Raw genomic sequence first — 27,230 nt, forward strand, 5'->3', positions numbered from 1 at the left:
AATGTTTGCGAAGTAACATTTAAATGTTCAAAAAAGATATAGCGATGGTCAGATAAAGATTCTTCATCTGACACATGCCAATTGGTCAGCTCGTGACTAATTCTGCTAGAGCAAAGCGTTATATCTAACACTTCCTCTCTAACAGATACCATGAAGGTTGGGCGGTTGCCTATGTTAAGTAATGCAAGATCTGTACTACTTAAGTACTCCATCAAACTGGAGCCTCTCAAGTTAATGTCTGAGCTGCCCCAGATGATATGGTGAGCATTAGCATCACTGCCAACAATTAGCGGAAGGCCTTTTGAAGTGCAGTATGCGATGACTTGTTTGAAAGCATCCGTAGGGGATGGTTCATCATGTGGTAAATACACAGAACAATAGACGTATTTCCTGTTGAGGTTTCCAACAGATACATCAATTGTGATAGCACATACATCTCTGGTGGTTAGTTCAGAGATGAGTGTAGCAGTACGAGAAGTTCAGCGAAGAACGTGAAGAACTTGAACGCCGAACAGATCACTCAGCAGTATCCGGAAGCAGTAGTAGCAGCGATCGTCAAGAAGTATTACGTTGACGATTTCTGTGGTAGTGTTGATACAGAATGTGCAGCTGTATACCTTTGCAAACGCGTCAGTCGGTAGATCACATCTGAGTTGCATATTTTGAGCCTTCGTATGCGGTGAAGTGATGTGTGCGCTGGTCATGAACTGTATTAGGTGATCCGGACGGTCGAGTTAAGGAGCGCTAAACTTCTTCCGATCGATCTACGTTTCGCGGTAATTCTGCCGGATGGTCACTGGTGGATTATAAGGGTGATTGTTCAGAGCTACCACGCTAAGGTAGGCATTCGTTACCGCCAGGCGGTGAAAAACTCGGCAGCTATGGCTACGATACTACTCGTGGATGAAGTTTTCCGGAATATTTAGGGTTTTTGATGTTAGGTGCATCGTTGTCGTACTGTGTACATTGCCGTCAGTACAGCAGATCACACCAAATTTCCGTCCTTCCAGCCATGTTGGTGTCGACTATTTGAAACCGTTAGATGTCACTTTAGAATGCAGAGCATAGAACAGATGATGAAACACGCAGTGCATTTGGAATTGGCTCATGAAGTGATCCAGCAGTTCTGCTTGGTCCTGCCCGTTTCTTCGAAAACGGGAGTAATCTACGAGGATCCCGCAAGAAAATATAGGAAGCATACATGACCAGTTAACGAATTCAAGAACGAGGCAGACATTTAATCCCTCTGCCGCTCCTTACCACATGGAAGCAATCTGGGAATTTGGTGAGTCTAGATCGTTGCGAGTAGGTGACCTGGTGAACGCCGTGATGAGTGGCAACCAGAACTGTTAGCTACGCGGAGTGGGTTGAGAGATTATTGGATCCGGCGACGGAAGGATACGTCAAGGTTAGCTGCGTACCAGTACCGAAAGATACAAGTGTAACCCTGAACCGGATACGAACAGTTACGGACCGAGGAATATTCTGGCAACACTGACCTGCCCTTATCATATCGCGAACATAATCATCGCGTAAGTGATGAGAAGTAAGCTGCGAGAGGGAGCATAGATGTCATTTGAAGAAAGATGAGAAAGAAGAAACGTCAAAGAGAGATAGAGAACCGTCAACACAATAATCTTAGGTTCGGATCATAGACAAAGCGTCTATATCGTTTGTGATCGTAGATGGACTGAATCAGAGTGATGCTATTTCATATTTACTGTTCAACATTTCATTCGAAGGACCGATTAGGAGATCTGGCGTACAAAGGAACAGCACTATAGTCACATATGGTCGCACATGATCCTTGGTTTTGAGGTCGATATCGATCTCATCGGCATCGATCGTAGGGCAATAGAGATGGAACTTGATCCTCTAAGGACGTAGGCAGTGAGGTAGGATAGGCTTGACAATGAACTCTACTAAGACGAAGTACACGATTGCGGGTAGAGACAGAGGCATTCTTAGTGATGGTGAGGCTGAGGTATTGACTGATGGAGATATGTGTATGTTTTAGCCCGAGGCAGGTTCATCCCCATGCTGATTCTAACAATCTAATTGTGGCTTCCGAAGCGTGGTAGACCGAAAAAGCTTTCAGATTTTTGAAAAGAAACACCAAGAAACCGGTGTGGCGAGAAAACTGAAAAGCGCATTGACAGTAATTAGTCTTAACCCTCTTGGTGCATTAGCTCAACTTCACCCCGCTAACGTAGTGAACGCTCAGCGTGCCTGTCTGGGTCATTATGATCCCAATGCACGACTTGGGTTAATCACTTAATGCAATATATCTTGGAAGGATACACTGCACGAGATTCGAGGAAAAGTTCATCAAGAAGTGCATTAAGAAGCATTTAGCACCGAACCATGCAGATTAAGAAGCCTTTTTTGGTAAATCGTCACCGTTGAATAAAATTTTCTTGTTTCTTCACTCACATACACAACCGGACTCGCTCAATGTCCAATGCCAATTCTGCTCCGTTATCGCACAGCACATATCTTGTCAATTTTCAAATACGACGGAATTGTCCATGAGGGAGCCTAAAAATATTCGTGCGTGGGTGGAAGATAACCGTGCGGCTCATGTGGGGATACACCCCGTACGAAGAGATAGGAGAACGACACGGCACATATCTACCGACCGTCTAGCATATAAACAAAACAACATCAACCGGCAGGTGGTGGTCGTTGCTTCGAGTCGTCGGTTCGGTACATTCGCCGAAACTTGGCAGCCAAATAGATTTTCGAAAGCTAATCCGATTCCGGGTGATAAGCTTTGGGCACAGTGACGACGACTTGTTTTGGTCGGATTTGTTCACGTCGATTCTTGAATTTGTCATTTGTCGTAAGAAAAACAGTTTTAAAGTGAGTTGTGCATTAAATGTTTGTATTTGTTGAACTTAAAGAAGTATCATTTTCATAGTAACTCTCCCAATAACTTTTACATAATCAAACTCCAAGAGGTGCTTAGAGTTCGTTCATGCAGGGATTTCCCTCGATGTTTCTGTTAGCTCATTCAGGAGTTTTTTTTTGAGCTCCTCGCAGATATTTCGTGAACTTCCTTCAAAGATTACTTCTGGAGTGTCTCCAGGAGATCCAGAGATTGTCTTAGGCGTTTTTTTACACCAAGATTCCACCTGGAGTTTATCCAGGAATAATGTTTTCTAGAGTCTCTTCAAAGATTACTCATCGAGCTCGTTCACTTCTTCAAGGAATTCCATACATAGTTCTAAGGAGTCTTCCTCCAGTTTTTTCAGGGATTTGTCCTAGAATTCATCCTGACATCCCTAGTCCTAATGGATTTGCTCCAGAGATTCGACGAGTTTCTTCTCCCGAAATTTCTCTAGACATTCTTCATGGTTTTTTTAAAGATTCTCCTGGATCTTGAGCTTGAGCTTGATTGACCGCACGCAGTTGCTACTCCAATATCGCCAGATCAGCTACAATCACACAAGGAACCAATGAGATAGCTGCTTGGGACGAACAGGCATCTTCAGTGTGTGAGCATTGGTGGTCTTGTATTTTTAGGCGACAATGGCGCCTGCTGCGTCAGGTTGCAGGCCAATGAAAAGGCGAGGGAAGTGATGATTGCAATCGCTTGCCCACATCAGGCCGTTGAATCCTCTGCGCCTGAACAAGGTCATGCTGATGTTGGTGTGTTGCTGGGAAATGTTTATTTTTAGCACATGGATCATGCATTGGTGCAAGGATGTCAGGCGTAAAGCGATAGATTGTGTGAAGATTACTGTGAAGCGGCACAGTTCGCTTGGTTGCATAACTTGTAGGCGTTATATGATAGATTGACACTGTGCTGTGGTGAAAGTTGGAAGGAAGGGAAACAGCTTTTTTTTCAATCCGTTTCTGGTCCTAGCGATCGCTACGAACATACGAATATACAGGGGATGGCCAAAATGTTTGGGATAGGCAACATTTTTTCTCCAACAAAAAAAGTCAACATGCTGTAACTTTTCATAGAGTGCATCAAAAAATCTCAAATTTTGACTGTTTGTCAGCCTATTATATGTGCATCTTTGGTACAAATGTGGGCTCGATTGAACAATTTTTCGCGAAGTAAGAACCGTTCGGGTAAAACACTATTATTGAGACAACTTATTTTTGAACTGTCATATCTCGGAAACCAGTGAACCGAATTTTTCTATGCACTCTGTGAAAAGTTATAGCATGTTGAACTTTTTTGTGAGAGAAAAAAAAGTTGCCTATCCCAAACATTTTGGCCATCCCCTGTACATGAGATGTATATGTAGGGTCTCCAGTTAGCCTAGTGGTTAAGGTTACGGATCGCCAATCCGGAGACGACGGGTTCGATTCCCGTTCCGGTCGGGAAAAATTTCTCGACTCCCTGGGCATGCTGTATTATTGTACTTGCCTCACAATATACAAATTCATGCAATGGCAGGCAAAGAAAGCCCTTCAATTAATAACTGTGGAAGTGCTCAAAAGAACACTAAGTTGAAGTGAGGCAGGCCAAGTCCCAGTGGGGACGTAGATCCATAAAGAAGAAGAAGAAGAAGTATATGTAGGAGAGAGAGTGGGAAGAAAGTAGATAAAAAGATACAAAGTAGGAGGAAAGGGACAAACCAGGGATTGAACCCAGGACCTTATGAATCAGAAGCGGTAGCCACTAGATCACCAAGCTCGTCTTTTTTTAAGGATACTCCTGGATCTCTCCTGAAGCTATTCCAGGGATTCTTGCCAAAGATTCTTGCTGGGGTTCATTTGAAATTGAGTTTTCTCTTGGGCTTCCACCGGGATTCCTCCAAAGATTTACTTTGAAGTTTCTCAGGAGTTCCTTCACGAGCTCGGTGCAGAGATTCCTTCTCGAAACTCTCCAGGATTTTTCCAAAGATTGCTTATTGAGCTTTGAATATTTCTCTTTGCGTTAGTTGTTTGAATAGCGTAGCGTAAGTGTTCAGTGAAGTTTAAATCGTCTGGTTAGGTAAATAGAACACAGTACTACAGAAACATTGTGAACTGACTAAATTCTAATTTCAACTAGGAACAGAAACCAACTAGAATTAAACCAAAAACAACTCCGAAAAAACCTCATTCAACGGTACTTACGACCCTTTTTGGGATAAGCTGTAACTGTGAACTTGTCTTGCTTTTGACTTTTAGCTCGCACTCTCTATCTCTAATTGTTTACAAATAGTCAAAGCATTCTGAAAGTATACAGAGAGGAGAAAACGAAACCTGAACCCCGTTTGCCGGCGGAACAAATCATTGAACGATTGATTCACTACAGTTGGCTAGAACAACGTGACTAACTCGCACTCGCACTCTCTTCTAAAACCTATGTGAATGATGATGGTGGGATTTGAGAACAGAAGACAAAACTAGTAATCCCCTTCTTCAACGTTCTGTGTCAATTTGTTCAAAAATGAGCACCAATAAATGGCATACCTGTTTGTTCCGACACCTAATCGGCGTTGTTCTTGGGTTGGTTTCGGCAACTCTCGGCATCATGAGCTTATTGTAACTAAGCGCAAAAATAACAGTAAAAATTAGCACTAATCTACCAAAGCGGCCGATGCGAGAGATACACGAACATGGACATGATAAACTATCGGAAGAAGGGTCAAACACACATGAATGGTTGATTTTGTTTTCCGTTTTGCGTGATTTGGAGATTTTGCACTACACTAATGATGATGATGGTGGTTATTATGATGTCGATGTGCCTGTGGCGGCGTTTTTTTTTCTCTCAAACAACTATTAAACTATTTGATACTGACCTCTTTTGAGCTCCAGCGTAACTGGATCCGTTGAAAGCCGAAGGCATTTTAGCACTGCAAAGAAAGAAAAACGGAATAAATAATCGTGAATTGTGTATTTGAATAAACATTGACGATGAAGCAGATACTCTTGGTATTCCTCCAGGAGTTCTCCCTAGGGAAGATTCCTACGAGGAATGTTATCGAAAGATTCCGTCAGGAATTCCCTCTTGGGATTTCTCCATGAATCCATTTTGTGGATTAGGCAGAGTTTTTTTCATGGGAATTCCGCTAGCGGCTCCTTTTGTGAATTTCTCTAGACGATCCCCTCGTGGATCTACCAGAAATTTGTTCAGAGCGTTTTTCCAGAAAGTTTATCTAATAAATCTTCCAGGAGATCTCCAGAAACTCCTCCATATTTCTTCAGAAGTTCCTTATGAGGATTCCCTAGGATTGGCGCTTATGGATTCCTTCAGGAGTTTCTTCTTAATTTTTTTTCCAGGAGTGCCATTTTGGTTGTTTGTTTTTAGATTTCTTCAACAGTGTCCTGTAAGGATTTCTCCAGGAGTTCTCTCTGGGGATTGTTCCAGGAGTTCCCCCGTGGGATTCCTCCAGGAGTTTCCTGAGGGGATTTCTCTAGAAGTTTCCTTTGAGGTTTTCTCCAAGAGTTCGTTCTGAGGATTCTCTAGGAGTTTCCTCTGTCGGTTTCTCCTACACTTTTCACTGGGTGTTTCTCCAAGCATTCTCTCTGGGGATTTCCACATGAATCCCCTCTGGAGATTCCTTCGGGTGGTTCTTCCAGGAGTCCCCTCTGGGTAATCCAGGCGATCCCTCTGACGGCTCCTCCAAGTGGTCCCTTCAAGTGGGTCCTGCAGGAACTTCATCTACGGAGTTCTCCAAGAGTTCTCTCTGGGAATTTCTCAAGGAGTTCCCTCGAGGGTTTCCTTTCAGTGCCCTTGGGGATTCCTCCAGAAGTTCCCTGTGAGGATTTCTCCAGGAATTTGCTTTGGAGATTCCTCCAGGAGTTCCCTTTGAATATTCCTCCAGGAGTTCCAACTGGGAATGTCTCCAAGAGTTCCCTCAGGAGATTATTCTAGGAGTTCCCTCTGGGATTTGCACCAGGAGTTCTCTCTGGGAATTCCTCCATGAGTTTCCCAGTGCTGTCATGGTAAAATCAGAACTTATTACTAAAGGTCTTCAAACTTCAGCGCCCTTTATAATGGCACGCCCCCATAGAAATGACTTCCATAATGCGCCGTATGCATATTGTTTGGATGACTTTCCAAATCTTGGCGATAATTCTCAAGTAAAAGTGTAAAAAAACACTCAATTTTCACAATTTTTACTCCTTTAGAATGCATTCCTGTCTATGCATTTCTTCAAAAATTTCTCCAGGGTTTCTTGCAGGAATTCCACCAGGAATTTTGCTTGAGTTTTCTTCAGCAGTTTCTCAAGATACTGCTCACAAAAAATCTTCTAGGAACTAGTCCATGACTTTCTTCAGGTTTTTCTTCAAAAACTCCTCCTGGGAGATTTTTAAGAAGTTTCTTAAAATATCGTACATGTACCTATAATACTTTCATATCTAACTTAAGAATTTCTTACAAGATTTTTTCTTGCGACTTCCTCATAAGTTTCGAGCGATCAATTCATAAATTCCTTTAAGGATTTATTCGGATCGTTGACCGGTCTACAGAGATTCTTTCAATTGTTCCTGAATCATCCTATAAGAAAATATCATGTGAGATGCTCTCAGGAATTCTCTCATTATCTACTCTAAGATTTATGTTTTGAGCATTCCTCAATTTATCGTTCAAAAAATTCTTATAGGAATACTTGCTGAGGACTCTCCAGCTCTTTCAGGTATTAATCAAGAGATTTCTTCAAAAAATGTAATTCATTCAGTATTTTTTTTTACAAAAAAATCTGCTGGTTTTTCTACTCAAATTCTTTCAGTCATTACTTCAGAAAATGCATCGGAGATTGTACAAGAAATTGCCTCTACGAATTTCTCCCGAGGTATACCCAGGAGTTCTCCTAGTGATTGCTTCAGAAAATCCTCCAAAGAACCCTTCTGAAATGTTCAGGATATATTTTTAATTTCTCTAGAAATTACTTCTGATTTTTTTCCAAGAAAATATTTTTTACAATTCCTCCAGTAGTTTCTCAGCAAATTATTTCAGCAATTCCTGCAAAGGTATCACAAGGATGTCATCAAGAATTCCTCCTGAGATAACTTCAGATATTGCATCAGGGAATTTCGTTCAGGAAGCGTTTAAGAAAAGATTTCCGGATTCACGCTCCACCAGCTCCGCTCATCGTGCTCTCTGCGCTCCACGCCTTCTTGTGCCAACCGGAACTGTCGCGAACACCAACTTTGCAGGGTTGTTGTCCGGCATTCTTGCAACATACCCTGTCCAGCGTATCCTTCCGGCTTTGGCCACCTTCTGGATGCTGGGTTCACCGTAGAGTGCAACGAGCACGTACTCCATCCTTCTCCGCCACACACCGTTCTCCTGCACACCGCCGAAGATCGTCCTTAGCACGCGTCGCTCGAAAACTCCGAGTGCTTGCAGGTCCTCCTCGAGTATGGTCCATGTTCGTGTCCGTAGAGAACCACCGGTCTTATTTGCGTCTTGTACATGGTGCATTTGGTGCGTGGGTGAATCTTTTTCGACCGCAGTTTCTTCTGAAACCCTTAATAGACCCGACTTCCACTGATGATGCGCCTTCAAATTTCACGACTCACTTTGTTGTCAGCCGTTAGCAAGGAACCGAGGTAGACGAATTCCTCCACCACCTCGAAAGTATACCCGTCTATCGTAACATTACTACCCAGACGGATCCGGTCGTGTTCGGTTCCGCCTACCAGCATGTACTTTGTTTTTGAGGCATTCGCCGCCAGTCCGACCTTTGCTGCTTCGCGTTTCAGGCGGGTGTACAGCTCTGCCACCGTTCCAAATGTTCTGGCAATAATGTCCATGCCGTCCGCAAAGCACAGAAATTGACCAGATTTTGTGAAAATCGTTCCCCGGCTATTTAGCCCGGCTCGTCGCATCACTCCTTCCAGAGCGATGTTGAAGAGTAGGCATGAGAGTCCATCACCTTGTCGCAGTCCCCGGCGAGATTCGAATGAACTTGATAGTTCACCCGAAACCCTTACGCAGTTTTGCATACCGTCCATCGTTGCTTTAATGAGTCTAGTCAGCTTCCCAGGAAAGCCGTTTTCTTCCATGATTCTCCATAGCTCTGCGCGGTCGATACTGGCGTATGCCGCTTTGAAGTCGATGAACAGGTGATGCGTTGGGACCTGGTGTTCACGGCATTTCTGAAGGATTTTCCGTACGGTAAAGATCTGGTCCGTCGTCGACCGGCCGTTGATGAAACCGACTTGATAACTTCCCACGAACTCATTCGTTTTAGGTGACAACGACGGAAGATGATCTGGGATGACACTTAGTAGGCAGTATTCAAAATGGAGAAGGTCTCACGTGTTCCAAACGGTGACCTTTCTTGTGAATGGGGCAGATTACTCCTCCCTTCCACTCCTCCGGTAGCTGTTCGGTTTCCCAGATCCTGACTACAAACCGGTGCAGACAGGTGCCAACATTTCTGGGCTCATCTGAATGAGTTCAGCTGCGATACCATTATAAACCAGCTGCTTTGTTGTTTTTGAACTGGTGAATGGTATCCTTAATTTTCCTCACCGGAGTTGGCTGATTTCCGTCCTCCGCTGCACTGGCGTCGTCGTTTCCTCCATTGCCGTGGGCTCCCGTGCCTACGTTCTCCACGTCGTTCAGGTGCTGATCGAAGTACTGCTTCCACCTTTCGATCACCTCACGTCCGTCCGTCAAGAGGCCTCCGTCTTTACCCCTGCATATTTCGGCTCGCGGCACGAAGCCGTTGCGGGATGTGTTGAGCTTCTGATAGAACTTCCGCGTTTCTTGGGAACGGCACAGCAGTTCCATTTCTTCGCACTCTGCTTCTTCCAGTCGACACTTTTTCTCCCGAAAGAGGCGGATCTGTCGTTTCCGCTTCTCTTTGTAACGTTCCACGCTCCGTCGGGTCCTTTGCTGCAGCATTACCGCCCGTGCTGCGTTCTTCTCCTCCAAAACCGTTCTGCACACTTCATCGAACCATTCGTTCTGTCGATTCCGTTCCACGTACCCGATGGTGCTCTCGGCTACGTCGTTGACGGCTTCTTTCAGTGTACTCCAGCAGTCTTCTAGAGGGGCCTCGTCGAGCTCGCCTTCGTCTGGCAACGCGGCCTCGAGATTCTGCGCGTATGTTGAGGCGACATCCGGTTGTTGTTGTCGCTCTAGGAGGTTGTACCGTGGCGGTCGCCGGTACCGTGTAGGTTGATGACGGAGAGTTTTGGGCGCGGTTTGACCAGATCACCAGATAGAGGTCGGAGTCGATGTTGGCACCACGATAGGTCCTGACGTCGATAATGTCGGAGAAATGCCGTCCGTCAATCAGAACATGGTCGATTTGCGATTCCGTCTGCTGTGGTGATCTTCAGGTGTAAGGATAAGAGAGACTGTGTTGGAAAAAGGTGCTACGTATGACCATGTTTTTGGAGGCGGCGAAATCAGAGTCGTAGGCCGTTTTCGTTCGTTTGTTGATGGACGCTGAACTTACTTACCAATCGTCGGTCTGAATTCCTCCTCCTGGCCTACCTGAGCGTTAAAATCTCCTATGATGACCTTGACGTCGTGGCTTGGACAGCGATCATACTCGCGTTCGAGCTGCGCGTAAAGTGCGTCCTTGTCATCATCAGTGCTTCCGGAGTGTGGGCTGTGCACGTTTATTATGTTGACGCACGGGTATTCAGCATGACCATGCTGAGGGTGACGGGTTCGATTCCCGGTCGGTCCAGGATCTTTTCGTAAAGGAAATTACCTTGACTTCATTGGGCATAGAGTATCTTCGTGCCTGCCACACGATAAACGCATGCAAGATGGTCATTAGGCCGTCCCTTATTTTGCAAAATTTCGAAATGTTATAAGTTCGTTAATGGAAAATGATCGTTTTAGCTAAAAAATGATCGTGTCAAAATTTTAAGTCCGTATCTCAAGGCTTAGTGGTCCCTCAAGGGGCCTAAAGTTGTCAAAAATTGTATGGGACCAAAAAAACATGAAATTTTTTTCGACAAAATAAATACGCTATTCCACTAAAACCGGTGATTTTAGGACCCTAAAGGGCCAAAAATGTGCTTAGTTTTGCGATATCTCTACTTGTTTCCAAGATATTGACAAAAAAACAACTGAAAAATCAGCATTTTTGACCATTTTTTTTAGATTCCAAAGGAAATTTACCCTATTTTGTTCAATAACTCAAAAACGAGTAGAGATATCGCAAATCTAAGCACATTTTTGGCCCATTAGGGTCCTAAAATCACCGGTTTTAGTAGAATAGCGTATTTTTACGTCGAAAAAAAAATTCATGTTTTTTTGGTCCCATACAATTTTTGACAACTTTAGGCCCTTTGAGGGACCACTTATCCTTGAGATACGGACTTCAAATTTTGACACGATCATTTTTTAGCTAAAACGACCATTTTCCACTAACGAACTTATAACATTTCCAATTTTTGCAAAATAAGGGACGGCCTAATGGTCATTGGCAGAGGAAGCTCTCAGTTAATAACCAGGCTACGAAAAACGGATCACGCCGAAAAACAAACGCTTTGTCCTAAGCGGTGCATGTTGGTAACAAAGGCGCTCCGCAACAAACGCATGTCAGGCGATGAGAGCAATAAAACAAACATCGCTTACCATGCGTGTGCTGATATTCCGGCTTTTCTGCTGAAATTTTCGACCCACATTATCGAATTCATAAGCATTTGGACGAAATAAGACTCTTGCAAACCTCAGAATTGAGTTTCAGTAGTAAAACAATGCGAAAATCACGATGTGAATAGAACGAGACAAATATTCCTACCGTTTTTGTTGTGAACAAACTCGGTAGCGATTTTGTCATTATCTGCTAACGAAAAAACAAAGCGTTGTTGCTGTGCCTTCTTTGTTGCCTATTTTTCGCTTGCGGTGGCATATTCTGCGTACACTGTTAATAACTGTGGAAGTGCTCATAGAACACTAAGCTGAGATTCAGGCTTTGTCCCGATGAAGACGTTACGCCAAGAAGAGAGAGAGGTCGTTGCCGTTGATCTCGGTTCGTATTATTCTGTTGCTGATTTTCCGTTACAATGTTTTTTACGGATGGCTCGTGGGGCTGGTCACTAACCCCCTACTTTTCAAAGGACCATAGTGAGTTGAGCTTAGGTTCCTTCCTGGCACTCGGACGTCGATCAGCAGCATCTAACATGGGGATTAGATGCTGTTGTGAGCCGCTTTTTGTGGAGAACAGAAGCTTAGGTTTGCAGAATCAAATACCAGATGGCACATTGTCACATTGTTGCCTCGAATGTTACGCGATGGAAATGATTCACAGATTTTGAGACTTGAATATTCAGGTAAATGTGGGTGAAAAATTCATTCAATGATCTAATAATTTAATTATGGATTGAGAACGTATTAACAAGCAGACATTAAATTGATCCCTTGGATCAATTTAGATTTCTTTCAGCTTTTTCATGCTCCAACAGCGGGCGGCGTTGAGATCCTCAAATATTGATAATGCGGGCTACGTTGCGTTTGCTTGCCTAATACTTACCGTCTTTGGTGGTGAATCCGTGGACGTCGGTCCCATTAACTTTCACGATTACATCACCGGCTTCGACCTGGAAAGGAAGAAAATAAAAACCAAAACGAAAGTGAGAAAAACAAATTTTTGATCAATTTGGTTCGTATAAGAAGGAGGATGAAGGTGAGCCATATTTTGAAGGTGGTAGATTTGAGGAAGGCGTATTTGGCGCTCAGTCGTCTTTCTTTAGTAATCGCAATTCAATATAGAGAAATTTGTGTTACGAAGAAGATAAACACAGTTGAGCTGAGCTGTAATCCGACAGGTACCAGCAGATGGATTTTTTCGTAAGATACGTCAATGGGTGCCAGCCCTCTGCTAAACACAGCTGTGCCAGATACCTGTATCTCTACACAATCAACCAGGCAGAATGCACAAAACCCAAGGTAAATCGTGCTGTAGCAGCATACCCCGATATAGCATTCATCGTGTTGTAGATTGATTGGCGATAAAGTGTGACGCTTCTTCCCGCAGTGCGATGGTGTACATCGTCCTTGCCAAGAGTGGCAGTAAGAAAATCAATCATTCAAACGGAATTGCGTATATATTTACATTGTTGTGTGGTGTTCTGTAGGAGGAATATCTTCCACCTTCTTGGAGCTTCAAGGTTGCTTAAGTTAGAAAACATCGTTTGTAGGAACCAAAAGACTGAATTGAGTATTGAAATCTTGTACATTGACAATGTTTGGGATAAAAAGATTAATGGAATTGATACATATTTGGTGGGAATATACAAAGAATTCCTCACAAGGATTCATCGAGGGATTTCCACAAAACTTTTTAACAAGTTTTAATCAGTTTAGATTTTGTTCAACAAACATACAAACTTACGTACAGTTCTAACCACTTCACAGCTATCATGAGCAACTCAAGTGTTGCTTCAAACAAATCGTCCAGACGATAAAACATCTCGAGCAAATAGCTCGAATTCCTCCGTGAATTCATGCTATACACGAGTGTAACAATTTGCTACAACAATAACGTACCTACAACTATTTTACTCGATGATATGATGGCTCGTTGGGGGAAAACATGCTTTTAGTCCATTTTGGTCCCGGTAAGTGGTGGATCGCTACCTACCCGAGATGGGAAAATAATGTAACAACTCCATCAACACCACCTGTTCTGCTTACTACCTACATACTAGTCCGGTGTCTAGTCCTAGCAGTAGTGGTGGTGGTAGCAAATATGTTGCAGAAGACTTGGTCTTACTTACAAGCGAGCACCGGACCACCCTCACCTCGCCATAGTATTCGGAAAACGTTTTGTGCACTATGAAAACTGTAGCGTAGCCGTTGGCTGTAGGTACTAGGCTGTGTAAAAGCATGTCTATATTGTTGTCGAAGGCCTCCGCGCACAGCAGCACCGGAATTGCAAACCCTTCCTCAGCTGCTGGCACTTTACGACGGGTTGGAGGTACGCGAAATGCCGCATGCACTTTACACACATTGTATACCTTCACACCACATACAGCAGCAACAACAACAACAACAGTACAGAGCCAGAGAGATAGAGGTACGTATCGCCGCCGTGCATCGTTCGTTGGCGGCGTAATGGTTGCTGCTGCAACGCAAGACTCAACACAAGAGTGATGTTATTTATCGATTGGACCTTGGGGCAGGTAAGGGGTAATAACAACAAACAACGATGACGCAATCGATGGGGATCCATAGTTTTTCGTTTTTCGCAAAGTGCGTAGCGAAATATATTTGATTGACTGCTAGGTATGTTGTTTTAACATTTAACGTAGCTCAAAACGTCTGTATGTGCCAATGTTTTTTTGTTTTTCTAATCCGTGATTGATTCGAAGTGGTGTAAATTTCACTCAAATGAATAGTAGTTGAGACATTTGTGGAGCCTCGTAGCCGTGCGGTTAGGGTATCGCACCATGCTGTGAGGTGAGGGTTTGATTCCCGCTCCGGGCGATGAAACTTTTCTTGAGAATAGTTTCTTCTCCGTATCCACTGGTTCATGCTCCGTGTTTCCCTTGTCTAGTGTTAAGTTTCATTCAGTCTGTGCAGCCTTTGGCTGAAGACGGTGTCCGCGTCTTTATTATTATACATGTTTGATTAATAACAGCCCTGAACACACTAATCAGTTGGGAAGAGAAGATTAATGTGCAATGATTGTTCGCAAGAGCAGACAAGAAACGATTCTAGCGCAAGAAGAACCAGAAGCACGAAGAGAGTGTGATTGTTAAAACGCAATAATGTATGGATCGGAATGATATGCGGAGGTCTTATGTAACTCCCAATGGGTCGCGGCACAAAACTGCGCCAGTACTAGTCATGTACAATCTCCAGGAAAACAAATTTGCTGACAGAAAACACAATAGTGTGGCAGAGCTATTAGGGAGGCTCTCTTCGAATGGTCACAATGAACATGTAGACTGAAGGTGGATATTGATCGGTATTTATAGTAAAACCAGAAAGTACGGGAAGTACGAGTTCGTTGATGTGAAAGAAAAGGGCATTGGCTTTTCGGATGGATCAGAATGAGAGGGCCCATATAGCCGAGGCGGTAAACGCACGGGTATTCAGCATGACCATGCTGAGGGTGACGGGTTAGATTCCCGGTCGGTCCAGGATCTTTTCGTAAAGGAAATTTCCTTGACTTCCTTGGGCATAGAGTATCTTCGTGCCTGCCACACGATATACACATGCAAAATGGTCATTGACAGAGGAAGCTCTCAGTTAATAACTGTGGAAGTGCTCATAGAACACTAAGCTGAGAAGCAGGCTTTGTCCCAGTGAGGACGTTACGCCAAGAAGAGGAGAGGAGAGGATGGATCAGAATGTATGAATAGATCTAACGGATTTTTTTTAACGATGGTGCGAACAATTATCAGTGAGAAACTGAGAAACTAAAAAAAGGAGAAAAATGTGTGTGAAGGCATGAATCACGACAAGCAATTGGTTTCCTGTAAATGAACTCACTAAGATTACTCATTATCAACATTTTGGCATATGACGTTCTGGTTTCGACGTTTTGTCCCTAAGCCGCTGGAGTTAGGTAACATAATGTTCACCATACATAATTAACACTCCAAATACCGTGATAGGAATAAAGTGGGCATAGTGCAGCGGTAATACAAAATGTTCGCAACTATCTTGAACATTCCTAGCTACGATCGGCTCTACCCCATTTGGCATAACGCCGTTTGGCATAATGCCATTTGGCATAATGGTCATTTGGCATAATGGCTATTTGGCATAATGCTGTTTGGCATAACACAAAGAACAGCCTTCTTGGTAAGAATGTGCATAATATTTGTTATGCCAAATGGCCATTATGCCAAATGGCATTATGCCAAATGGGGTAGAGCCCTACGATCAATTACGGCTCTCCACTGCTCTTGCTAAGTTTCCTAGAATGACAGGGTCTTCAGAAAAGTTGTTTAGATTAATTGATGTCACACTTTTATGTCTTTGATTTTGATCTAGATCTGCTGAACTGATCTAGATAAGTTTTATCTTTCAATACGAAGCTCTAGTGTTCGCGATATTCATCCTAGATGGTTGAAGTCTTCGGCAAAGTGCTTTGGAATGATTGCTACTACTGCTGATCTAGATCTGGCGGAACTGATCTACATAAATTTTATCTTTTAATACGATGCTCTAGTATTCCCGATATGCATCCTAGAGGGTTGGAGTCTTCAGAACAATCCTTTGGATTAGTTGGTACTACATTCATGCGTCCTTGGTTTCGATTTAGATCAAATTTAACTGATCTAGATCGGTTGTATCCTTCGATATGACTATGTAGTGTTCTAGATATGCATCATGAAGGGTGGGAGTCTTTGAAGAAGTGTCTACGATTTATTGGTATTACATTTACAAGCCTTCGATAGATCTACTAAAACTGATCTAGATAAGTGTTTTCTTTCAATACGACGCACTAGTGTTCTCGATATGTATCCTAGATATTTGGAGTCTACGGCAAAGTGCTTTGGAATGATTGCTACTACATTTTTACGTCTTCGGTTTTGATCAAAATCTGCTGGAACCAGTGAATCAAAATTCAACCATCGCGCAACAATAATGACAATGTCGCAACCTGAATTTGTTGCGACATTCTACTCACTGCGAGATAAGTTTGTTTCAACTTGAACAGAATAGGACAAAGATCGTGCACCACAAGTTTAGAGATTTTAAAGGCTTGCATTGTGATTTTCGGGCGGTAACTTCGAGTCGGTAAACACTGCAATGCTGCTGAAGATGTACCATCAAAAAGTTTCGATTTGGGTTGGTAATAATTGATTATTCTCGAGTTGAAAAGTACGCAACAAATTCAGGTTCCGTTTTGTCTGCAACAAAAAAAATCGAGATCATGTCATAATCTGTTACCAGTTGGGATAAAGAGTGATCGCCGCGTCTTTTTTGTCTCTTGTTTTGTGTCTCTTTTGTCTGGTAATTCTCTTCACTGGAAGGGAGGGTATGGCGTTCGTTGTTACTAGTGAGATTATCTATGTATATCAACTATGCTACGCCACTGTTGTAAAACTTATCAGCCAATGACTTATTCTGCGTCAATATCGCCAACTAACTATCAATAACCACCAAGTAGCCTTCACAGATAAGCAGACGTAACACTTCGAACATTTTTCGTTTCAAACCATAGTCGCGGAAGCAAGTTCACCCAAAACAATGACTGTGTTTGGCCAACCGTCAACTAGGTGGCGGTAGTAGGCAAACATCAAACTCAAACAAAAACGATGTGAGTAGTCAGTTGGCCAACCATCGATTTTTTTTTTTCAAATATATCGCTAAATCGGTATTCAATGGGAATCACAGGATGTTACATCTGTTTGTCTGTGCAGTCTCTATATCACTGACAATTTAATTGATACGCAAATTTCACGTTTCAATTTCATTCTATTTACTAGTTATTTTTTTTTTCTCGTTTTGCGTACGACGAAGGCAATCGCTCCAAAGCAGCAGCTAGCCGAATTGTTCTTCATCACCGTTCAATTTTCAATTCGCCAGATTTACTTGTTAAACCAACCTTCTATTCACATCCCACAAAAGCTATGTGAAACTTCAAAGTTGGATTTCACTGCTGCAAAATGCAACAAAAGCAGTTCAATTATTCAAATTAATCATTCCTTTCCCGTCGCCGGTCCGTAAAATGTAAAAAAAAAAAACAAGTTGTCTTCGGTTCGGCAGGATACAAGCAAATGTGTGCGTGGATTTTTTGGACTTTGGATACATGATTTGATTTGGATTGCGTCGATGAACTTTGAGAATACACAACTACAATCAAATCATATATTTTGATTATCCTATCTACCATAGTGTCACGTAAAAGGTGTGACGTGAATTAAATAGAACGGGGAATAAAATTCTTGAGGGACAATTATTCAATATTGCTAATTTGAAGAAATGGTAGTTGTTTTACAATATCTTTTTACATGATCTTCTTCTTCTTCTTTATGGCTCGACGTCCCCACTGGGACTAGGCCTGCCCCGCTTCAACTTAGTGTTCTTTGAGCACATCCACAGTTATTAATTGAAGGGCTTTCTTTGCCTGCCATTGCATGAATTTGTATATTGTGAGGCAAGTACAATAATACATTATGTCCAGGGAGTCGAGAAAATTTTCCCGACCGGAACGGGAATCGAACCCGCCGTCTCCGGATTGGCGATCCATAGCCTTAACCACTAGGCTAACTGGAGACCCCTTTTTACATGATATGAAAGCTAATTTATGAATTAGTCTTTGAAACCAAACTGGCCATGAGACATTGAGCAAGATGCAAGAATAAACTCGAGGATCATTGCTAGCTAGACGGGAATTAGAAAAAAAAACCCTATGTCAGAGCCCTTTGAAAGTATCATTAGTGTGATTAATCCCACCTGGAAGGTAGATAGAAATATCTTATTTTTCATAAGTGATCACTCGAGGGTTAAAACGAAGCTTTTGATGATAGGCATCAAGGCAATTTCTTACACTGTCCACACTACAAAATATTTATTTGATTCATTTTGACAAAAAAAGTTTTGGTATTCATTATCTTCAACAGTTATTGATACTCAATGTGCACCAAAATCCTCTCAAAATCTCTTAAACACCAAAGCACTTAATCAAATATGATCCATATCAAATCGCCTATGGTGATAAAAAGCAGCAAATTTATGACTTCCCGCAGGCCAATAAAACCGAACCCAAACAACACAATAATGGCAATCGGAAATTTGTCCCAATAGCTTGAGTGGATCTCGTGATACTAGTGCACACTGACTGGTCACAGTATTTGCAATCAGCACACCCGCAAGTATGGAAGAATAAAAAAATGACACTTAACGATTATGATCATAGAATTGAGAGGCTCGTGTTTCATTTTTTCCCACCTCTCATGGCGCCATCTCATTCTCAATGTTGTTCTGTCTGATCGGCGTCGGTGACATTTTATAATCCATCAACGTCGTCATCAATCAAATAAGGGAGAGCATCATTGTTTGATACGTTTTGTGAGCGATCGCTCACAGCCATGCGCTCGTGCACGTGTGTGGTAAAATGGAATCTAATTTATTTGCACCACTATGTACGATGTGCATGTCTCTGGTTGGATTAGTGCATCATGTTGTAGTGTACAGCGTGTGATGGATTTGATGATGATTTCATGGGCTTAGGTAGTTCTGGCTTCAGGATTTTGAGGGAACACGACAACTTCATTTATCCTCAGATGATAAATCAGTTATTTTACCTAAGACAGATCAAGCAATCTCGTGTTTTCTTAATCCGAAGCAACAATTTGAATACCAATTAGTATTAAGAACGCTATGAAAACCATTATAAAACCACATTTCCTTAATATTAGTTTTATGATAGTTCCCATCACCTCCTTCAATCTATATGATTTAAATAAAGTAACTCGGAAACCAGTACAAGTATTCATTACCAGCCAAGGGGCTAAGTTTGCGTGTCATTTGTAGTAGATTGCAAAAAAGTTTAGATATTTTTTTCTTCTTATTTTTAAAATTGAAAGATTTCTTCAAAAGCTTCCAAAACTCAACTTAATATTTTTTAAATGATTTTGAGATTGCCTCTGTGGTATAACACTAATGAGTTGCATCAAATTTCCAAAATGGAAACATTGGAACAGAAAATAATTTGAAATTTTCATCAAAAATCGTTGCAATCTTTTATTGCTACGATTAGCTCGTTATATAATTAGTTTAAGTTAGGTTAGAGTTAGGGTTGGTTACAAAATGTTTGACTGACACGATAGTGAAAAATAAAGCCTGTAAACAAATAATAATTCCTATAGAAAATTAAATGTAAATATTAATAATAGCTTAGATTCATTTCACCAAATTAAGACGATAGTGTGTATACACAGTTTAAGTGTCAATGAATCTTTTAATTGATTGAGTTGAGGTACCAAAAAAGATAATAGGGGTACTCACCAAACAGATTAAATTGCTGCGTAAGCCATGATTTTCTGCTTATTGGAAATGCTATTACCTTGGTAATAGCGACGTTTAATCAGTTTAATCGGTTTACGCTGTTTAGTGAATCCCCTATATATAAAAAAAAGTATTCACTATTATGCATAAGCATGTGTCACAAAAGCTAGTTGTTTCTGTTCTTTCAACATCCATGTATTCCTTTTTATGATAAAACTTAGATAAGACCGATCGAAGTAGTTCAATCTAGATTTATCCTATCAATCACCTCGATGTCCAAAGTGTTCGCACCTCTTCAATGCATTAAATTTTGTCAATGACGTCATCTTCTTATCTTCTCACCAACACTACCGACCGGAGAGTTCCAAGTATTCCGAAAATTTACAAAGCTATCGAAACAACGAACGCCTCATTATTGGTTTGCATCTTCCACCCACAAAACTCCAGCTGGCGAAAAAGATAAAAACAATGTGTTTATTGTCCCGTTTGCTCATAGTTCACGGACAGTCAAAGAACGCATGGTGGTGGTAGAGCAAAAACGACAACTCGACACGGCTGGAAGGTAGTCGCTAATGGAACAGTTCCATTGGAATTGATGATATTGCAGCTTCTTCTGGCGCGATGTGGTATAAAAATGCTTTGCCCCGATGGCTTCGTGTCGTGGTTTCTATTCTACGACGTCGATGGTATATTTGCATAAATTTTAATCTTGATCTGCGTTGTATTGGATGTTTGTTTTATTTTTATCGGAGTTTTACAGTATTCTTCGATTGATTGGCTTGTCTCGTGTAGTGGCGGTATGAAGAAAATTTGACTTCGGACTCGTTTCGTTGAACGTTCGTGAATTTAATTCAAGCAAACCTGATCAATCAATTATCAACATTCTCTGTAGAATTGTAGCATGATTTTTACAGGGCAGATTAAATAAAAGCATTTGCTAATTGTTTTGTTCCAGATGTGCCTGTATCTTTCAACACGACGAAGCGAGTTAGCTTCCTTTCTTGACTGCGTTCATTTGAATTTGACTCTCATTCCGCTGAATTAACTGTTTAACTAGAACCAAGAAAGACGGTTTCGGTGGTCTAATGGCTACTATTTCTGTTTTGCATGCAGAAGGTTTCAGGTTCAATCCCTGGTTGACCATTTTCTCCATAGAGTAAAGTGGGGCAAAAGTTCGAGTGGGGCAAGAGTTTCTTTTGAAGTTTTTGAGCTTAATTCAAATGATATCTTTCGGGTGTCAAGGTTGTTCGATGCCTTTTTGAAAAAGAGTCTTTCACTCCAAAAAATATGAAAATTGATCAATATTTCGAAAAGTTATGACAAAATGTTAGTTTTTGATCAAAAATTGTAATATGCGATAGTCCTTCCAACGCATGGAATGGAATTGTAATGAAATCGAATTCGATATTTTATTTTGGGGCGTAGCTAGGTATATTTTGAAGATGCTTTAGCATGTATAATTTTTTTTTCAAAAAAGTTTTGGAAATCATATTTTACACTTAGTGGGGCAAAAGTTCGAATTGTGGGGCAAGAGTTCGAGTCATGTGGCAACTTTAGGTATAAACTTAAAATTCTGCAAAATGTACATATTATCTCTAAGAGTGATGGAATTAGTGAGAAAATTCGATTAAAGTTGAAAAAAAAGTTGTTTTATCTGAATTTGGCGGAAAACTACTAATTTTTGGTGAAGTAAATTTAACCCTGATTAGGGTAAAACCCAGATCGAACTTTAAAGTGTATTCCAGTTCCAACATCAAATATTAATTAGTTTTAGGCATTCCAATTACCAAAGTGTCGAAATAGTGTGCTACGGTTAGCGAAATACCACAAACACTAGATTCGAACTTTTGCCCCAGTGGTGGGGCAAGAGTTCGAATTAGACACACACATACAAAAAGTGTTGTAACTCAAAATTGAAAAGACATTTGGCGTAACTTTGTTCAGCAAAATTTTAGCTCATGGATGGTAGAATCACCACACGAAATTCATTTATTTGTATCTGCTTAGATTTCTTGAGAAAAATTTAATTTTCAACTAGGGTCGAACTTTTGCCCCACCTTACTCTACTCATCACCACTAGAAGAAGAATCGGGTTGAAAAAGTCGATTGTATTTCTTCAAACTTCACAGCTATCACCATCGTGTTGCGCCAACAATTCGGCAACTGGGCCGCAGCATCATCACCGTAATTTTCTTGACACACAATCTACCACTTACGCCTATCATTGGGAATCCACGCACCAATATGAACCTATGCCAAACAACCAATTCCCAAACACTCTGGTATCTGCAAGAACTTACGCAGACGGTCTACCGTACGCTAGCCTCTTCCCCACATTGACCGCTGCGATCTGACGTAGCAGGTGCCATTCCTGTTTTAAAATAGACAATCGATCACAAGAAAATTTTATCTCATAATGTTTGAAGCAGATGCTTTTTTCAGGAATTTAAGAAGAATCATTTCTCGAAAATTTTGAAAGAAATCACAGGAGTATTTCGCTGAAATTTAGATACTAGTCCGAACTGTTATCGAAATTAGAATAGGCAAATGATAGACTGAAAAAATAAGTGTTAATATCATGTAACTGTTTCGGTAAATGGTTCCCATAAATATTGGTGACCATTTTCACGAACTTTCGAGAAGATCCAACACAAATTTTGCTAGAAATTCACTCGTATGTTTCTTTTGGCGGGGTCTCCAGTTAGCCTAGTGGATAAGGCTATGGATCGCCAATCTGGATACGGCGGGATCGATTCTAGTCGGGAACTTCTCTCGACTTCCCTGGGCATAGTGTAACATTGTACTTGCCCCACAATATACAAATTCATGCAATGGCAGGCAAAAAAGCCCTTCAATTAATAACTGTCAAAGTGCTCAAAGAACACTAAGTTGAAGTGAAGCAGGCCAAGTTCCAGTGGAAAAGTTTCTTTGGGCAATCTCCAGGAACTTCATCCAAGATCTCTACAGGTGCTTTCAACATTTCTGCCAGGAATTCAACCAAATTACCCTTAATGTGCCAGTAGCAGCTGGCTTAGAATAGCACTGTGGAATGCTAATGGGGGAGCCCTGAATGTGAACAGATCGTGTTGCGTTACGACGAAAGATCTACAAAATCGAACCCTGGTCCTAATTGTTTCCAACTAGTGGAACAGTACATTTTAGTGATTAAATTGATCTTTATTGCAGCAGCTCACTGACGTAGTGTACGGTTAGGATCGAAAATGACGCCAAAGTAGGGTTAAAAGGGCCCATATTGCCACAGCTGCAAAGTCGTGGATATTCAGCATGATCATGCTGAAGGATGATGGGTGGGTACGATTCCCGGTCGATCCAGCAAATTTTCGTAATGGAAATTTCCTTGACTTCTTTAGGCATAGAGTATGTTCGTGCCTTCCACACGAAAAACACATGCATAATTGACATTGGCAGATGAAGCTCTCAGTTAATAACTGCAGTGCCCATAGAATACTGCTGATAAACAGGCTTTGTTACAAAGGGAACGTAAAGCCAAGAAGAAGAGATTATGTAGTAGTAAGAGTAAAGAAGTTGGACTGGTATTTAAATTGAGGTGTCCACGTTTAATATCCCCAAAGTAATTCCCCATCCCCAGCCAATTAACATTTCAAGTTGGAATGTTTGCATTAATGAGATACGCATTGAATTGAAAATTCCGGAACCGAACCGAAGTTCATTCATGAGTAGCCAACAAAGAACAGAAGAAACTTACCATACGTGTGCAGAATGATGACACGTCCAACATTTTGTTCGATATGGAGGAGCCCAACCAGTTGTCAGCGTTCAGGAAAGATAAAACAACCACCTGATTGAAACACTGCGTTTACGCTCAACAAGCACTATACACTGTATCCAAGCACACTCTCCCACTCCCTAGATATGCTACCACATGTCACCACGTCCGGTGTGGTTGATCTTCACGCACTTCAGAACTTCAGAACTTTCACAACTTCAAGGTCTTCGCCTAGCAGATTGCCACCTCCCTTTGGACGCCCCACGCCGCCGGAATCCCGGAAAAGTCCTAGAGGAACTCTTCACAGTAGAATCGAATCATTTTCGGAAATCGTGACACCATAACCGAAAAACTTCACACGGCGAAACAGCCAGACAAACCGACAGAAAGCGTGGACGTGTACCGTCGTCGTCGACGTCGTCGTCGCCGTTGTCTAACCCACTAGACTAGCCCAGTTGGAGATCGTGTCAATGTTGGCACGAGGAAAAACTGAAACTGAAACAGCCACACGCCCGGAGAGAGAGCGAGACCAGGTCGCTACTAACTGCTGGCTGGTTGGTATCCGCCGCGAGTTAAACTGCGGCGGCGATTCCGATTGCGAAGAAGTAAAGTAGAAAACAAAACAACGCGCAGACACACGGGCAGACTCAGCCAGGTGAGTGAGAGAGAAAATTCGAAATTCGCACGGCCGTGACTTGTTTGCGCAGCCGACGCAACCGACTGTCGCGCCGCGAACTGAGCTGAGCCGAACCTCTACTACGGCCACCACCAATACCATCGTGGGAACGGGCTCAGCTGATACACATGAGCTGAGTATCGTCGTCGACGAGTGGTAGACAGAAGGGTTACGACAGCATCAACATGAAGAAGACGACCACCGCAAACACCACAACAAAGGGTTAACTGTATGTATGGTCAATGTCGATTGGAGAATGAGATATTCCAATTTCTAGCAAACCTGAAGTTGGGCTTATCCGACTGAAGCCTCGACTGTATACAAGACTTGAACACTGCTTTTCGCAACGATATGACCACTTTTTCAAATTTCCATATTTTATGGAATCCACTGGATTCTAATAAACATAGAATCTTGAAATATTAAAACAATGCTCTCAGTGCAAGGCTGAAATAACAACAGATTGATTTTTAATTGGCTAGATAGTATCTGTCCGGTAGCTACTTTCAATCTAAACAGTTGGGGGCGTGTGTCGCAGCAATGCTAACGCGATTCCTTTATCAAGAAACGGGCGCTTACCAGTGTAGATACAGCTGGTGCCTGGACATCGGCGGACTCCGCGTATCCTGCCTAAAAGATAGAAGGATGTAAAGGTGATCGGAGAGCTTTTGGAGTCTTCGAACGATACTCGGCGGTAAACTTGAGGACGGCATCTGGCGGCGTCGCATGAACTACGAATTGTACCAGGTATATAAAGAGATGGATATAGTGAAGCGAATACAACACGACAGGCTGCGGTGGATGCGGACACGTAGCTCGTATGCCGAAGGAACGACAAGCTAAAATTATATTCAGCAGAGAACCAGGAAAGGGTCGTCGGTTCGTGGAAGGCCGCGCACACGTTGGCTTTTTGCAGCTGAAGAGGAACTAAGGACTCTAAACGTTCAGGGCGACTGGAAGCGATTGGCCCAGGACCGAGGTCAGTGGAGGCGGATACTACATTCGGCGTAGACTCATCGCTACGAGTTGTAGCCCATCAAGTATCAAGTATCAAGTAAGTAAAGGTCTCACATCGATATTAAGGGTAGAGCCTAGGGTAGAGCGTATCGAAGAGAGGCCTTCACGGCGGCTAAACTGACTCTGAACTAGAAGATATGGGTGTGAAAGCAGTCGTGCTTCGATCATATCTGCAAGTCAGTCAATACGAATCCATGGGGCATACTCTACGGCCAAGACGGCCAAAGCCAGAATGCCCTGAAGACAAACTAGGAACTCATCACAATAACGAAGTCGCTTAGGGTGAACAAGGCACCTAGTCTGGACGGTATTCCGACCATAGCCATCAATGTTGGTTTCCAAAAGGGCGGACGGTCGACGGTGGACGCTATTAGATCAGTAAACAAAATGGCCGAGGTTGGGATGGACAGATGCGTTACCGCACTGTTGTCACGCTAGAAGTGAGTAACTATCGAGTCGCTATTGAGAGCGATATTCAACATCTAGAACTTGATATACTACCACTGCGTGGTAGAGTGTGCTAGCAGTTAACCGAAACGTGGAGCGTTTTGAGAACCCGTAGCTTCCAAGAATGAAATCAAAACAAACATAGATATAAGGTTCAAACGAAACCGAAGAATGCGATCGCCCGAGGAGGGAGCCCCTACTAGAGCTGCTGGTCTTGGAACGGGGGACAGAGCAAGCGACCGGCGGCTGGAAGATATGGTTCAAGAGCGGCCTTCCAGTCAACGGGTACGTCAACGAGTACAACCGGCAGCAATAGCAATCACCAAGGCCATGCTGCACCTGCCAATGTTGCTGTGGCTGATCGACGGATCGGATCATGTGGACGGGGGAGATGAATATGAACGTGATTTGGAGACGGACATGTCCGGCAGATCAGGGATGCTGAAGATGTTCTAGGAAAGATTCCCTTGCTGTCGAACCAGCTTGACTTGAACGTGCTGCAGCGTGTTGAACAACACGGCAGCGAGCAATTGTGCTCACCGTTGCAGAAGTGGAACATCAAACTGGAAGTGCAAAGGGAATTGGGATAGGAGAGAACAAGATCGAGCGTTACGATGACAAGCAATTCTGTAGGACTGGATGCATCGAACACAAGTGCTCCAGGACCAACTGCGGATATGCAACGACAGCACCAGGGTGTCTACTCGATTGCGAAAATAAAATTCCCTGATTTTCCAGGTTTTTTCCAGGTCTTAGAAAATAATTCCAGGTTTACATAATAATCATTCAAGTAACTTGAACGAACCATCAAATTTTTCATATATAAATCAGACAGTTATTATGAGATTTGTGCACTTGAGTAGGTACAAAAGTTAGCCATTCTGGCAGCTTTATTGGTACTCTAACGAACTTGTCCTTAAATTATTTGTCAATCAATAGGAAATTTTATTTTTTTTATTTTTGTAATTCATTGATATGTTAGTAAGAGTCTTCAAAAAATACGGCAAAAATATGCTATACATATATAAAAATTTAGTGACATACGTGGGACGAAGCATTACTTGTGAACGGAACGTCGGATTTGGGTTGTGTTTAGTCGGTTCTGTTAATTTTCACCTAAGGAAGTTTTATGAGGCAAAAGACTTAGAAATTCTCAGTTTTTGAATATTGAGATATTTTTTTTTGCATTTTGACAGGGAACTTAGTGCATAACTCAATAGGCAAGACAAAGTTTGCTTTTGTATGTATGTATGTATGTAGGTACCCGGATAAAATCGAACAATTAAGGCTATGGGAGAAACAATTGAAAAACAACAGATTCTTATGTTAACATTGCTTTCTATTGTGAATGTATTATACAGTATTTTTAAAATTTAATTCTTTATAGTGAGTACAATAGGTTCACATTAGATTCCATGGTTACATAGCCAAATAATAGATTAACATTAACACAGAAAGTTTGTTCAAAGCAATTTTCTATATTCTGGTAGAGATATGTT

General features: G+C 42.1%; 1 protein-coding gene across 5 annotated transcripts in view; it reads right to left on the bottom strand.

Moving 5' to 3' along the window:
• The window catches only part of LOC109402210 (PH and SEC7 domain-containing protein), a 314,477-nt gene that overhangs the window by 42,931 nt on the left and 244,316 nt on the right, over positions 1–27,230 (bottom strand). For 4 of the 5 annotated variants that reach the window (XM_062845274.1, XM_062845277.1, XM_062845276.1 and 1 more), the window contains 2 exons: positions 12,405–12,471; positions 5,751–5,804 (listed from right to left, as the gene is read on the bottom strand). In XM_062845274.1, coding sequence (XP_062701258.1) covers positions 5,751–5,804; positions 12,405–12,471 — 121 coding nt within the window. Of the gene's footprint in view, positions 1–5,750; positions 5,805–12,404; positions 12,472–23,570; positions 24,316–27,230 lie in introns of those variants that run through there. The other variant, XM_062845278.1, reaches the window with a different exon arrangement.

This window comes from Aedes albopictus, chromosome 1, assembly GCF_035046485.1.
Source record: "Aedes albopictus strain Foshan chromosome 1, AalbF5, whole genome shotgun sequence".
Lineage (NCBI taxonomy): Eukaryota > Metazoa > Arthropoda > Insecta > Diptera > Culicidae > Aedes > Aedes albopictus.